The sequence below is a fragment of the Neovison vison genome, chromosome 6 (genome assembly GCF_020171115.1).
Source record: "Neovison vison isolate M4711 chromosome 6, ASM_NN_V1, whole genome shotgun sequence".
Taxonomy (NCBI): Eukaryota; Metazoa; Chordata; class Mammalia; order Carnivora; family Mustelidae; genus Neogale; species Neogale vison.
This window is the reverse complement of record NC_058096.1, coordinates 218,378,221-218,392,572: the sequence shown is the minus strand read 5'-3', so window position 1 is coordinate 218,392,572 and position 14,352 is coordinate 218,378,221. Positions and strand designations below refer to the sequence as shown.

At 50.3% G+C, this 14,352-nt stretch overlaps 1 protein-coding gene across 4 annotated transcripts in view; it reads left to right on the top strand.

The window, feature by feature from the left end:
• Positions 1-14,030, top strand: part of INSR (insulin receptor) — a 128,601-nt gene extending 114,571 nt beyond the window's left edge. For all 4 annotated transcript variants that reach the window (XM_044254305.1, XM_044254307.1, XM_044254304.1 and 1 more), the window contains 7 exons: positions 75-142; positions 2,643-2,887; positions 3,861-3,971; positions 4,060-4,219; positions 5,780-5,909; positions 6,238-6,372; positions 8,974-14,030. In XM_044254305.1, coding sequence (XP_044110240.1) covers positions 75-142; positions 2,643-2,887; positions 3,861-3,971; positions 4,060-4,219; positions 5,780-5,909; positions 6,238-6,372; positions 8,974-9,328 — 1,204 coding nt within the window. In that variant the 3' untranslated portion in view covers positions 9,329-14,030. The remainder of the gene's footprint in view (positions 1-74; positions 143-2,642; positions 2,888-3,860; positions 3,972-4,059; positions 4,220-5,779; positions 5,910-6,237; positions 6,373-8,973) is intronic.
• The last annotated feature ends 322 nt before the right edge of the window (positions 14,031-14,352 follow it).

The following is a 14,352-nucleotide window of genomic DNA, read 5'->3' as shown; positions in this document are numbered from 1 at the left end:
GCTAAACCCCGCTTCGAGTGACCCTGAGCCCCTTGAGGATATCAAGCTGGAATATTTTCCTTCTTCTCTTCCAGGCAGCCGGATGGGCCGCTGGGACCACTGTATGCGTCTTCAAACCCTGAGTACCTCAGTGCCAGTGATGGTGAGTACCATCCCCAACCCTTGGGTGGCCAGAATCCTGCCTTTTGGGGTCCCTGGCCATCAGTGTCAAGTGCAGGTCAGGGGTCAGCACCCAGGGAGGCTGAGCTGAGACCTCTTGCTCATGTGAGCTCACAGACCTGCCCCTTGCTGCGAGACTGTATTACTGAGAACAGCCAGGCACCCGCTGTCTGGCACCTGTTTGGATAGGCTGATCTAGCTGGGCTCACCCCAGGGGCTCAGCTCGGAGGCTGACAGAGAGTCAGGTGTCCCAGCTGTTGGGGGAGTAGGGAGTGGAACCCGGGATACCTGCGCCAGAGACTGCGCGGAGGGTCAGAGCCAGAGGGCTGTGCACGGACTTGCTATCCAGGTTGGCAGGTGGGGGTCAGGAGCCAAAATGAGACACGGGGTAAGAGGCAGGGAAGACAAGAACGACGGATGAGATGGGGTCCGCAGGCGGCTGTGTGGGCACGGGGGACGCATCCACTGCTGGCAGGGGCTGAACGCGGGTAGGACGCTGATGCCGGCGCCAGGAGCGTCAGACTGACCCCTGGATTTCCCTGGATCGTACCGAAGCATGCTGGGCGGCCCCTGCAGATGACGCTCTCCTTCCGAGGAGAAAGCGTCTGCCACGTTGCGAGTTTCTAAAGGGCTTCACGCAGCAGGAATCAGAAAGTGACTTTGGAGGCGTGAACGCTGTGGCCGGGGGATCCTGGGGGGATGTTTATATGGACGCCCAGGATGTGTTCTCATCAGGTTTGCTGAGGGGGTGTGGGAGAAGGAAGACAAGAATGTTTATTGTGGTGTGCTTGGCAAGGCAAGGCAGGGCAGGGCAGGGCAAGACCAAGGACTTGCTATTTTGAATGATTTGAGTGGGTTCTGGGGTGTGGGGGCTGGCCCTGGGGTGATCGAACCATCTAGAGAAGAGGGTGAGGGTTTGGGCTCTGGATGGTGGTTTTGCAGGTAGAAGGTACTGTCACAGGCCAGTCATTTAGGGTCTGTAGGGATTGGCCACCCTTAGGAGGGGCAGTCCCTCCAGGGTCATCGAGGCCCTGGATGCTAAAACGTCAGAGTAGGGCAACTGGAAGAGGGGGTCGTGCTGGGTGGGGACGTGTGCAGGGGCCAGGAGCAGGGGGAGTGACCGCAGATGGAGGAGCTTCCTCTCCCGGCTTGGGGATGGCATTGTTACTGCACATCAGAGGTGGGAAAGCTCAGCCTCAGGGTTGCTGTCAGACCCCATGGGAGGGGTGAGGCCGGGAAGGCTGCACAGGGCTGCCTCTCCACCCAACTGCCCCGCTTCCTTCTGGGAACGCAGCCATGACCGAGGCCACAAGGGTGCCCCATGAAAGCTGGAAACTGGAACTCAAGGGTCTCTAAGGCTGGGAAGGCCTAGGCCAAGGGGAACTCCCAGGGAAAGACTAAGAGCGCTGGGGGACAGGATACCCCCACGGATCATGTGTGTGTGCTCATCTCCTCCAGTGTCCTTGCCTGGGGCCCTGGTGACCGTATCAGTTGCTGGGGCTCGCGGAACAAACACCAGGGACCGGATGGATGGCTTCAGAAACAGGATTTTAGTTTCTTGCGTTTCTGGAAGCTGGGAGTCTGAGATCAAGGTGTCAGTGGGATTGGTTTCTGCTGAAGCCTCCCTCCTTGGCCCTGTGTGCATGTCTGTGTCTGAATGTCCTCTTCTTCTGAGGACTCCAACCACATGGGATTAGACCCTCCCCACTGACTTCATTTGAACTTGAATTGCCTCCGGAATGGCCCTGTCTTTAAATACAGTTATATTCTGCGGTACCAGGGCTAGGACGTCAACATAAATTCTGGGGAGGGACACAATTTATCCCCGCTTTGGAGGAAGGCTGGAACCTTTCTGGCTTTTCTTATGAGGCCTTTGTGCATTTGTCTGCAAATCGTTTGCTGCGTAACAAACCACCCCAGAGTTAGTGGCTTGCAACAGCCAGTGTTTGTTAGCTCGCAGTTCGGTGGGTCCGCCAGCTGGGATCTGCTAGGCTGGACAGATCTCTTGATCTGACCGGGGCTCCTTTGCACGGCTGCAGCCTGCCTGCCGATCCGCTGGCCCTGGATGGGCTCACTGGTATGGCCAGCAGTTGGCAGGCTGGGTGGTCTCCTATCCCCTTGGCACTTGGCAGAAAAAGCAGCCTCAGATGGGAAGTAGAGTTGTGGGGTGGCAGGGCTCTTAGATCAGACTGAAAGGACAAGGAGGCAGGCCCAGCTTGGCCCAGCTCAGGTCTTACTGGCAGGTCTTCCCTGGACTGATGGTGGCTCCATCCCAAGCCTCTGCTGCCCCCTCCAGGAAGGGCAGGGACTCAAGCCTGTCCTGTTCTTGGCTCTGCGCCCAGTGCCTGCCTGGTACAAGGCCTGGACCACAGAAGTCCCTTAATGAACATTCCCCTGGCGGGGTGGGGGGCAGTTCCAGTGGGAGGCGGCTGGGGGCTCCCCGGGGGTCCGCCGAGGACACCGTGTAGATCAATGAGGAGTAGTGTTTCCATGTTCTGTGTATGTGCCGGACGAGTGGGAGGTGCCTCGGGAGAAGATCACTCTCCTGCGGGAGCTGGGGCAGGGCTCCTTCGGCATGGTGTACGAGGGCAACGCCAGGGACATCGTCAAGGGCGAGGCGGAGACCCGCGTGGCGGTGAAGACGGTCAACGAGTCGGCCAGTCTGCGGGAGAGGATCGAGTTTCTCAACGAGGCCTCAGTCATGAAGGGCTTCACCTGTCATCACGTGGTGAGTCCCGCGTGTGCCCAGAAGCAGACAGAGACGTCCTTTCACGCCTGCTCCCCTGTTCCCCTTCCTCTCTCCTTCCTCCTCCTCCTGCCCAGAGCAGGAGGACTCCAGGTGTGGACCCCTACCTGTCCCCTGCTCCGCTAAGCACCGTAAAGGTGTGGAGGAGGCTCCCTCCCTCCTTCCTTCGCAAATCCCATCCTCTTCCACCTTGCATGGAGCTGGACTCATTCCCTTGCTTTCCAGAAACTTCTCTCTCTTCCCTCTTCCTGGTGCCGTTGTGACTCTGAAACACGATGGATGGTTCACCCCATCCCTGCCCCCACTCGAGCCAGCACAGACTCTCCCTGCTCTGCTGTTCCTATGTGGCCCCACCAGCTTCTCGTTGAGCCTTGGGTCCTTTCTTCCTTGCCATGCATAGCTGAGGGGATCTGCTCTGTGCTGAGCCTGTCTTGTCTCCCGGATGCGGCAGATTCCTGTCCTTGGGGAGAGTCCAGGACAGCCATGGAGACAGATCCTAAGCCCAATAAGTTCCTCCTGGAGGTTATTAGGAGCCAGTGCTGTGGCGGGTTAGAGCAAGAGAGCAGAATCAGGGGGCTGGGCATTTGGGAGTGGGGAAGGTGTGCTAAGGACGGAGGGACTGGGCCATGTGGACCCAGGAGGGAACAGCAAGTGCAAAGCCTGGGAGGTGGGCACGTGCCTGATTTGCTCCCCCGAGGCTATCTCCAAGGGTCTGCCTTGGAGAGTTGCTGTGTTGGGCATGTCTCTGTGCTCCCCACTGCGCGACACCGAGAGTCTTGAATTCTCCCTCCCTCCCCTGGTGCCTCTGCCCCTGCAAGGCCCTGACCCTGGCATTGGAGCCAGACAGAGCCAGGATCCCCACGCAGGGTGCTGTGTGTGATGCCGATGTCATACGGGGAGACCTTGGTGATGGCAACCTTCCCCGGGACCCTCACCCAAGATCTCCGCTCCCCAGGTCCGCCTCCTGGGGGTGGTGTCCAAAGGCCAGCCAACACTGGTGGTGATGGAGCTGATGGCCCACGGAGACCTCAAGAGCTACCTCCGCTCCCTGCGGCCGGAGGCTGAGGTGAGCGGGCTCTGGGGACCCGGCAGGGTGCCCGCTCGTGGCCGCAGGAGGCCGGGTCCCTGAACCCGACCCCTTGTTTCGATTTTAGAATAACCCCGGCCGCCCTCCCCCTACCCTGCAAGAGATGATTCAGATGGCAGCGGAGATCGCCGACGGGATGGCCTACCTGAATGCCAAGAAGTTCGTGCACCGGGATCTTGCAGCCCGGAACTGCATGGTGGCCCACGATTTCACCGTCAAAATTGGAGGTGCGTCTGGCCTTCTAGTTGGAAGTGTGTGGCCCAGGCCCAGTCTGATTGCAGGAGATGTCTGTCCTGAGCAGGTCAGTCTTTTCCAATAGTACAAAGAGGGCCTGGACCTCGGTCTATAATTTAATTGCACTTGCTCATGAACTTGCTCATTTCCTGCTCTGGATAATAGTGGCGTTCCCCGTTGGCGGAAGCCACCACACTGGAGCCGATGGATGGGACTGATGATCGGTGAGTCACCACGTTTTTTCTGCCCTCACACCACACCCGCCCAGCAGCCACTGGCCCCATGTGGCCATGCGCAGCCAAGTCAGCTTAAATGAACTGGAATTAAAAATGTATTCCTTGGGCTACACTGGCCACATTGCAAGTGAGCAGTCGCCACCTTGAGCCTGGTGGCTGCCATATTGGGCAGAGTGAGCATAGACGGCATTCGTCATCATGGAAAGTTCGACTGGACGGGGCTGTTCAGAGATGAGCAGTAAAGTAGTGCTTGTATAAACAAGAGAAGGAAGACTGGGCGTAAGAGGTCTGAAGGAAATAAAGAGTCCGCGGTAGAGAGGAGAGAGGCCTCTCTCTGTAGGGAGGCAGGCTTTTGGCCAAATCTTGTGGGATTAGTTGACCTAAATGAATGATAGCCTCCCAGGGGGCTTTCCAGCAGATACAAAGGCCGGACGCTGCAAGCATGGCTGGTGTGGTGTATTAGAAGGAACAGGGAGGGGAGCAGAGCAGCATGAGAAGGGAGGTTAGGGAGAGAGGCAGGAACCAGACCTGGAAGGGCTTTATTCATCAGTAAGTCATGGAGCCATTACCCTAAGGAGCCAGTGGGAAGCAGAAGTAACGTGATTCTACTTATGAAGCCAAATGACATTATCAACAAGGGAAGCCAGAATATCATCCTATTTATAATCCCAAGAGACCTTATCCTCCGTTAGCCATGGGAAGCAAGAAATAATATGACCCTATTTATGGAGCTTCTCTTGGGCATTGGGCTGTCAGGGTCAGGGTGTAGGGAAGGTCCTGCAGGTAAGAGGTGGCTGTGGGGCCGGAGTGATGGGGAGGAAGAGCTGGGTTAGAGCGGATGTGGAAGAAGAATGGGCAGAACATGCCGATGTCTTGGATGTGGGTATGAGGAAAGGGGCGTGGTCAGAAGGGGGCCCGACCCTAGGTCTTGTGCTGAGCAGCAGGGTAGTGGTGGGGCCGTACCTAGTGGAGAAGCTCAGGGTGGCTGCAGAGACTCCATGCTTTGGTTTGGGATGCCCGTAAGGGCATGGGTGGGAAGGAAGTGTTCCTGAGAATGGGGTTCCCAAGCTGTGGGCTGAAGCATTGCTTCTTGGCCACTTGGTGCTTCCTTTTCCTTCCCTTTACGTGGTGGCCCACCTTTCCCTCCACATCCCCATGAGTACTCTCAGACTATCCTCATGGGATTTGGCTACCACCTGGGTGAGCACACACCTGGGGCAGGTAAGCCCATCTGAGGGCTCTACCAGGTGCGGGGCAAGAAGGAGACACCTGGACTGTAGGCTGAAGGTTAAGACCACGTGACCCCTTTGTTGTCAGACTTTGGGATGACCAGAGACATCTATGAAACGGATTACTACCGGAAAGGAGGCAAGGGTCTGCTCCCTGTGCGGTGGATGGCACCGGAATCCCTGAAGGACGGGGTCTTTACCACTTCTTCTGACATGTGGTGAGTGGTGGATGGATTGGTGGACACGGTGCTGGGCTTGGATCCCGGGGTATTGCATTAGTGCGACTGGCAAGAGGGGAGCCAGTTAAAACCTGCCTTCCTCACGGCCCCTTGATCAAGAAAGCAGACGGGATGTCATGTTGGAAGGACCCTTGTATGGCCACTTATGTTCAGTTGAGACTAATCTAGGCTTTTCTGAATGCAGCATGAATTGTTTAATTAACCGGCCAACCGTGTTCTCGTAAACCAAGGAGGGGTGCGTGTGTGCGTGCGTCTGTGCGTCTGTTTTAATGGCTTCTTTGTTACTACTTTGAACTGTCGTTGGCAGGTCCTTTGGCGTGGTCCTTTGGGAAATCACCAGCTTGGCAGAACAGCCTTACCAAGGCCTGTCGAATGAACAGGTGTTGAAATTTGTCATGGATGGAGGGTATCTGGACCAACCCGACAATTGTCCAGAGAGAGTGTAAGTGTAGAAAGACTGGGTGCTGTGTGGGCTCTTCATCAAAAAGGTGTTGCCCTTTGGTTTGTGTGTAATATGTCTACATGTGTCATATGTCTACATGTGTGTTCATGTTTGCATGTTGTGTCTTCACATGGACACTTTTTTGCACATCATACCTATACACATGCTTGTGTTTGCATGCCATATCTTTGCACAAATGCTTTTTTGCATATTGTGTCTATGGAAGGTTGGAGAGAAACCGCACACCATTGGTTACCATGGTTACCATGGGAGAAGGAAATTGGGTGGCTCGGGTAGGATGTTTATGTTTAACTGTCTGTCCTTTATATACTTAACATTTTTTCAGGGAGTGAATTCAATCAGACATGTCTGTTATATTGCAACAGAATTGGGGAAAAAAAGAAATCAGAAGCAGAAACATTAAAATTATTTTTGGTCAGGGATATGTGTTACTTATTTCCCCGCTCCCCCAATTTTTGTTGTAAATTTTGGTCATAGAAAAAAAGGGGGGCACCTGGGTGGCTCAGTCAGTTAAGTGTCTGCCTTCGACTCAGGTTGTGATCCTGGGGTCCTGGGATCAAGCCTCACATCGGGCTCCCTGCTCAGCACAGAACCTGCTTCTCCCGTCCCTCTGCCACTCCCCCTGCTCATGCTCTCTCTCAAATAAATAAGTAAAATCTTTAAAAGAAACTTAAAGATAAATTAAAAAATGAAATGACAGTAGCAATTGAAATTTGAGATGATGCCTATAAAAATATAACTCAGTGGATAAGCCTATGTTAAAATATTAATTATAAAGTGTGTGTGTGTGTGTGTATTACATTTCCAGAAGTCTTCAGATAGAAAAGGCAAGAGGTTAGATCTGAAGGAGAGTTGTGTGCAGACTGTATTTTCCCTGTGTTTTGGGGTGTTTCCTCTCTACTATGAGATGGTTTACATATGAAGTCCTTTATCAGTGTTTCTTAAGAAAAAAGTTTGCCCTCCTGGAAAATCTAGGGGGAAAGGCCATTCTGAGGTTTCATCCCCCAAAGAATAAGACTGTTAATTTAGAAAACCCAGTTGGAAGGGACCTTATGTGAAAAAGAGTACAAGGCAGAGTTATTTCAAAACTCTGAGCAAAGAATTTCTGAATGTAGCTTCATGAGAGTCCTTTCCTGGTCCTTAGTAGCTGGCTGCATAGTTCCAGGACCAGGGAAGTTAGGTAGGCCCTAGGGCAGAGGTCCACACACTTTCTAGAAAGTACTATAAATATTTGGAGCTTTGTGGGCCCTGTGGCTCCCTGTTGCAGCTACTCAACTCTGTCACGTAGACAGAAGGCAGCCGTGAATGGTGCGTAAATGAGGAGGTGTGTCTGTGTGCCAGTAGAACTTGATTTTATTTTATTTTTTAATGTAATTTTATTTTTTCAGTGTTGCAAGATTCATTGTTTATGCACCACACCCAGTGCTCCATGCAATACGTGCCCTCCTTAATACCCACCACCAGGTTCACCCAACCTCCCACCTCCCTCCCCTCCAAAGCCCTGTTTGTTTCTCAGAGTCCACAGTCTCTCATGGTTCATCTCCCCCTCCGATTTCCCCCAACTCACTTCTCCTCTCCATCTCTCTATGTCCTCAGTGTTCTCTCTTATGGTCCACAAATAAGTGAAACCATATGATAATTGACTCTCTCTGCTTGACTTATTTCACTCAGCATAATCTCCTCCAGTCCCGTCCATGTTGCTACAAAAGTTGGGTGTTTATCCTTTCTGATGGAGGCATAATACTCCGTAGTGTGTATGGACCCCATCTTCCTTATCCATTCGTCTGTTGAAGGGAATCTTGGTTCTTTCCACAGTTTGGTGACTGTGGCCATTGCTGCTATGAACACTGGGGTACAGATGGCCCTTCTTTTCACTATAAGATAACTGGGAATAAACCTAACCATAGAGGTAAAGGATCTGTACTCGAGGAACTGCAGAACAGTCAGTAGAACTTTGTTTACAGACACACTGCAGAAGACCAGATCAGGTCATCTGGGGAGGGGGAGAGGTAAAATAGAAACCCCAGACTCTCAGCACCTGCACTGTGCGTGCTTGGTGAAGTCGGCTTGTACGCCCCTGCTAGCACCCTGGACAGCGCCAGCACCAAGCCTGCAGGATGGCTGCTCAGAGCTGGGCCCTCTAGTCTAGGTTCAGTCCCCTCAGCTGCCCCATCAGGCAAACATCTCAACCCTAAAGGATCTTTGACCCTAGAAAGATTGCTCCTTGGCACAGGGAAGCTTTGCAGGAAGGCCCGGTAGGAATTCAGCTTTATGAAATGCACCAAATGGGAGAAAGAAAAAAATCAGGAATGTAGAAAATGATCAACCTTGGCCAACAGGCGGGTGCATCGAGAGGTGCGCTTCTTGATCTGGCCTGGGAGTGAGGCAGCCCCTTCGGCTCTCTTTCCCAAACCGTTCTCTTCTAAGCACTGGTAGAAATCTCGTTTCTGTCTTGGCCATGGCCTGCGCTGATGTTGGCACTTGTTGTCGTGGGTATGGGCCGCAGGGGAGGGGGCTGGGGTGGACACTGCTCGGCCGGATGCCGCCGGACGCATTCCTGACTGTCCCTCTATCCCGCAGCACCGACCTGATGCGTATGTGCTGGCAATTCAATCCCAAGATGCGGCCCACCTTCCTGGAGATCGTCGACCTGCTCAAGGACGACCTGCACCCCAGCTTCCCGGAAGTTTCCTTCTTCCACAGCGAGGAGAACAAGGCGCCTGAGAGCGAGGAGCTGGAGATGGAGTTTGAGGACATGGAGAGTGTCCCCCTGGATCGGGCCTCCCACTCTCAGAGGGAGGAGGCCGGGGGCCGGGATGGAGGGTCCTCCCTGGGCCTAAAGCGGAACTATGAGGAGCACATCCCCTATACCCACATGAATGGGGGCAAGAAAAACGGACGGATTCTGACTCTGCCGAGGTCGAATCCTTCCTAACAGCGCCTGTTTTGGGGGAGGGGTTCCCATCTTCACTTTCCTCGGGTTTGAAGGTCTCCAGAAAACTCAGGATTCTCCTTTGAATCTGCCAGTGTCCGACGGAGCTCAGAGATCATAACTATCCATTGCTGTTCATCTGTGACTTAAAAATGTGTTTGATTGCCAATTTGATGAGCTGTCAGAGAATTGAACTGTGACCCTAGAAAAGGGGTTTCCTCGGCTGCTGTCCTTTGTAGGCAACTGTGGTTTTAAGCCAGGATGTTACTATTTTTTCTAGTACATTGAGAGCAAGCACCTGTTTTTACAAATCTTTTTTTTTTTTCTTTTTTTTTTTTTCCTGGCATCTGAGCTACAGTATAAAACACGAAACTTGTTTGTGGAACAAAAGTTTGAAAGAAAGGAAAAAAAAAAAAAAAGCCAACCCTGTTCCAGTAGAATTTCAGGCTTTCCAGAGTGGGCTTCAGGAAGGTGTTTTTTCCTCATCCAGGCTGAAGGATTTTTTTTTTTTTCTTCTTCACAAAATCAGTTCCTCAAATTGACCAATAGCTGCTGCTTTTGTACTTCTGATAAGGATCTGCAGTTCCGGCGTGTGTCCGCGTGCGCGCGTGTGTGTATGTCCAGGCTAGACATGGCTGGCGTGTGTGTGTGCACGTGTGTGCCTGTGCATGCGTGCAAAGCGTTCGTGCCCCATTGACACTTTGGGGGTCGGCTCGTGAGAGTTCTGTCTTCTCGAGCTCCTGATCCTCCCATCTCCTTCCTTCCTTATTTACTGGGAGACTGTGCCCTCCACAGATTCTTCTGCCCCAAGCCTAGTCTCAGGAGTGTTTTCTCCCTTAACTTTGGTGAAAAATGTTTTCCAGGAGCCAAGGGAGTCATTTGGAGTGATAGTGGATCTTTTCAAGACCAAACAAAGCTAGGACAGAAAAAAGAAAAAAAGAAGAAAAAAAAGAACTGAGTTGATTAAGGATTTTGAGAATATATTTGTAACATATTTAATTTTTTAAAACTCTCCAACGTCAGCCTCATAAGTTATTAACTGTTTCCCGGGGTGGGGGGGGAGGGTTTGTGGGTGGTCTGCCTGTGTGCAGAGAGGGGGCGAGGCACCAGTGGCGGATTTGTTTGGTCTTAAAGGCATCCACTTTTCTGGGAATAAAGCCACATTAGCTGCTGACCCTTTTGGACATGATGAGGCCACGCTGAGGGTGTGGGCAATTGGGTTTGGTTTCTGCTTGGGAAAGCTGATAGCCACCTGGAGCTGAGTCCTGCCTTCAGACACACTTGTGGCTCTTGGATCTGTTGGTTCCTTATGTGTACCTCACATGCTTCCTCAACTGGGTGTGCACATACCACAACAAAACTAAACCCCAAAGTGCGACAGCCCAGATGGACTTTGAGAACACTAAGCAGTATGAAGCGAGATGCACCTGTTGGTCCCCTCCACCCTCAGGGCATCCACCTGTCCTCAGAGTTGACCTCCCAGAAGCTGCTCTGTGCCCAGTGACCTCAGTTGGGCCAGGTGTGGGGCCTGAGCAGAACTCTCAGGTGCTTAATGACGTTGCAGTCCCCAAGAGAGTAGAGTCTGGAAGAGAAACTGCTAAGGACCTTCACGCCACCAAGAACTTCTGGATGGGCGTGAATCCAGTTACTTCCCTTTGGGGAAAGAATCACAGCTGCTCAAATAAAGAACACGGTGAACCCATTACTTTGGTTCATCAAAATCATCACCCACGTGTTATCCCTGAGAGCATTTTCTCATGAGTTTTTGACTGCTTCCTTCTCCTCTTCTCTTAAAAGTTGTGGGCTTCAGAATAGGTTAGAGACAATGGCAACCTCTGAACCTTCTCAATTCTTGATTAAGAACACAGGTAGACAAATCCCAATTGCCTATTACTATCTTATTTATATGATTTGAGAAATTATAGCACATGAAATACTTCTGGGGAGCCTCAATGATTGGGTACAAGGAACAAGAGTACAGAAATTATTTTCACCAAATTTATTTTGTACATATAAGAGGGTCTACGTAAATTAAAAACACATAGATCTAGGTATTTTGTTCTTTTCTTAGTAAATTTGTAGTGGCCGTATACCACACTAGCAACAATTTTCACATTTTTCTAATTCAGAAAGGTTTTCTTATATTAGGGGAAAATTATTTATTTTAATATATAAAAATCACTGTAAAAATCACTTTCATAAAAAATGGAGTGCATGTAAATTTTTATCAAAAATAAACAGGTGAATGTGGGGTAATGATTTTTTTTTTTCCAGCACAGTCTACCTCAGTGTATCATTAGGATGTGGTTCAATAATGGACATCTTTGAGACTTCAGAATTCTGCCTGGATCCAATCTGAATCAGGGAAAATCTGTATCAGCTGATCCCAAATGCCAGGGACCAGTAAGAATTTTGAGGGAGGGAGTTGGGATAAAGTGTGGCTTTCGTGTGAGCATAGATCCGTTTTCTGGCTGATAATCTTCTCTGAATTCAATCCCTCCTCCACTTTGTTTTGGTCCTCCATCCATTGACACCATGCTCCCTAACATGAACTAAATTTCAGGCCATTGTGATAGATTTGTATTGTGGGGTACCGAGGCCTGAGCTACCTGCCTTTGGCTAGGAGAGGATACTCCATCTCCTGCTGGGGCAAAGAGAGGCTTTAGGGCAAAGCCAGCACACCCACTGTCCCCCTGCCTCCCCATGAACTGAGCACAGAGGTGCCCTGGCTCTCCGTGGCTTGTTCCTACTCCTTGAATGGGAGTGGGACAAATTGCACTTGTGGGGACCTCACATGCAAACACCTGATGTAGCATTTCTGTTTTCTAAGTGGAGAGGGGGAATGTTGAGAACTTCCAATCCAGAACCCACCAGCATGCTGAGTGTATTTTTTTTTTTTTTTTTAAGCAACAAAACCCTGGACCCCTGTGTTTGGTTGACCTCTGGCTGATACTGTTTGAACTTAAGGGGCTTTGAAAAAAACCCATTTGTAAGTCTGGGAAGGGCCAGCAGGGCTGTACTTGCCAAACCTCACTGCCCTTATACTTTCAGATGCTGCCCCCACCCCCACCCCCAATTGTCTCACCCTTCTGTGCTTACCCTGGAAAGACAGAGTAGAGTGATGGGCCCACCTGCACAAATGGGATTTCACCTATTTCCTTTAGTTGCCTCTGCTACTGCAGTGAGAAGAGCAAGCAGCCATTGGGTCACAAGCCTTTTTCATCACATAATGTTGGCTCTAACAACTTTGGTCCTAAGAAGTCATGGTTGCCTTGGGAGGGGCTTTATAGTGATGGTCTATACTGGGGGGGCTTGCAGTGATTGGCTATTAAAAAAAAAAGCAACAAAGCCAGCTTAGGTTGACACTTTTTGCTGTTTGCTTTTAAAGATGTCTCATTATTATTAAAACCTTTTTCATTAATGTGGCCTAATCCACATAGTAGTTTCTTCTTTCGAGAGGAGAATAGCAAGCACATTACTTTCTCCCAGGACCAGTGATGTCAAACACACTTCTGGAAATGTTTGTATTCTGGGAGCTATCCTTGGTGCTTTCCTGTTATTTCAAGCTAGTTGGGAGAAATGCTGCTGGTTCTCTTGGAGAGATATTGAGCACAATGGAGGAAGTGTGGGAACTGATGCAAGGGTCTGCACATACAATCCTGTGATCATTGGAGACTGCTGCCAGTCAATGGACAATTCTTCCACTATCTCCCACCAGAGTGGACAATCTGCCATAATGTGCTTGTTGGGTTGGGAGGTGTTCATTTGTAGCTGTGAAAATAGTGGTCAATGGGCAGCATTGCCATCAGAGCATGGCCCATGCTAGCCATCTGGGTAGGTGATGGATGTGCTGTAGTCCCAGGGACAATCATTCTTCTACTTCGTGGTGGGTGAAAGTTTGGTGTTAAATGTCTTTTGGATACCACTTGGTGAGTCCTTGACACCTCAGGCTCTTCAGAAATTATGGTTTTGTTGGGGGGTAGGGAACAGGGAAATGCTGATTGTATATAAATGGTGCACATAGAATGGTGTCCATTTAGAAAGCCTTCCAGAATGCTCTTTAGAATTTTGATTTACACCGAAGGTGAAGCTGAGATGGAAAGAACAAATGCTAATTTGTGCATTTGTTTGAAAGAATGTGATGGACTTTCAGGGGCTACAATTAAAGGTGAATGTTTCCTTAGGGGTCCCCCCAGAAGCAGAGGGAAACATTGACTTTTTGAGCTCATGGTCACCTCATACCAGTCAGGGTCCAGAAACAACCTTCAGCCAAATTCTTATTTGGATGTGGGCCCTAAAAGTCCTTACTAGAAACCAGATTGTGAATCTGAGGCTCTTGGTCTCCTTTGGAAAGAAGGAACAAGTTCCAAGATGAGTGTGTGTCTATGTACACATTTGGGAATGACTTGTTTAATCTTTCTACTTTGTGTGCCTGGGGGCGGTCTTGGCCCTGCATGTCAGCAGCAGACACTTCCATCTGTTGTCAGCTGCACAGGATCAAATGTGCCTCGGCATATGTGAAAAACAACTCAGAAACACAAAACCCACCAAGAGCTCAATTATTTTTTCAATGTTTTCCTACAAGAGCCAAGTAGCGCCGTGTACAGAATATGCCTTTTTTTTTGAATATTGAAATTGCTCTGCATGTAAAATATGGGATAATTACCTGTTTATATGAAAATTCTGAATAAATTATCCAAGTATAGTCTTGGGGTTTTTTGTTTTTTTTTTTTTGTGTGTGTGTGTGTGTGTGGTGTTCAAGCAAGGACCTGTGACCTGTGTGGGATTGTGGCTATAGGGTGGGCTGTGTTAAGGGAAATCTGGAAGTTGTGCAGATCTGTTTTAAGAAGGAACAAACCTATGGGCTCTTCAATGAAGCAGGAGGTTAAATATTGTTATAAACAGGGCTGATGATCTGCTGGTACATACCTGTACAGTTGAGCTGGTGGTTTATAAAACTATCCCATACCAGTTGGTAAGTAACTGCTACCCCAAAGACCCCCAGACCTTCCCATGATGCAAGCACT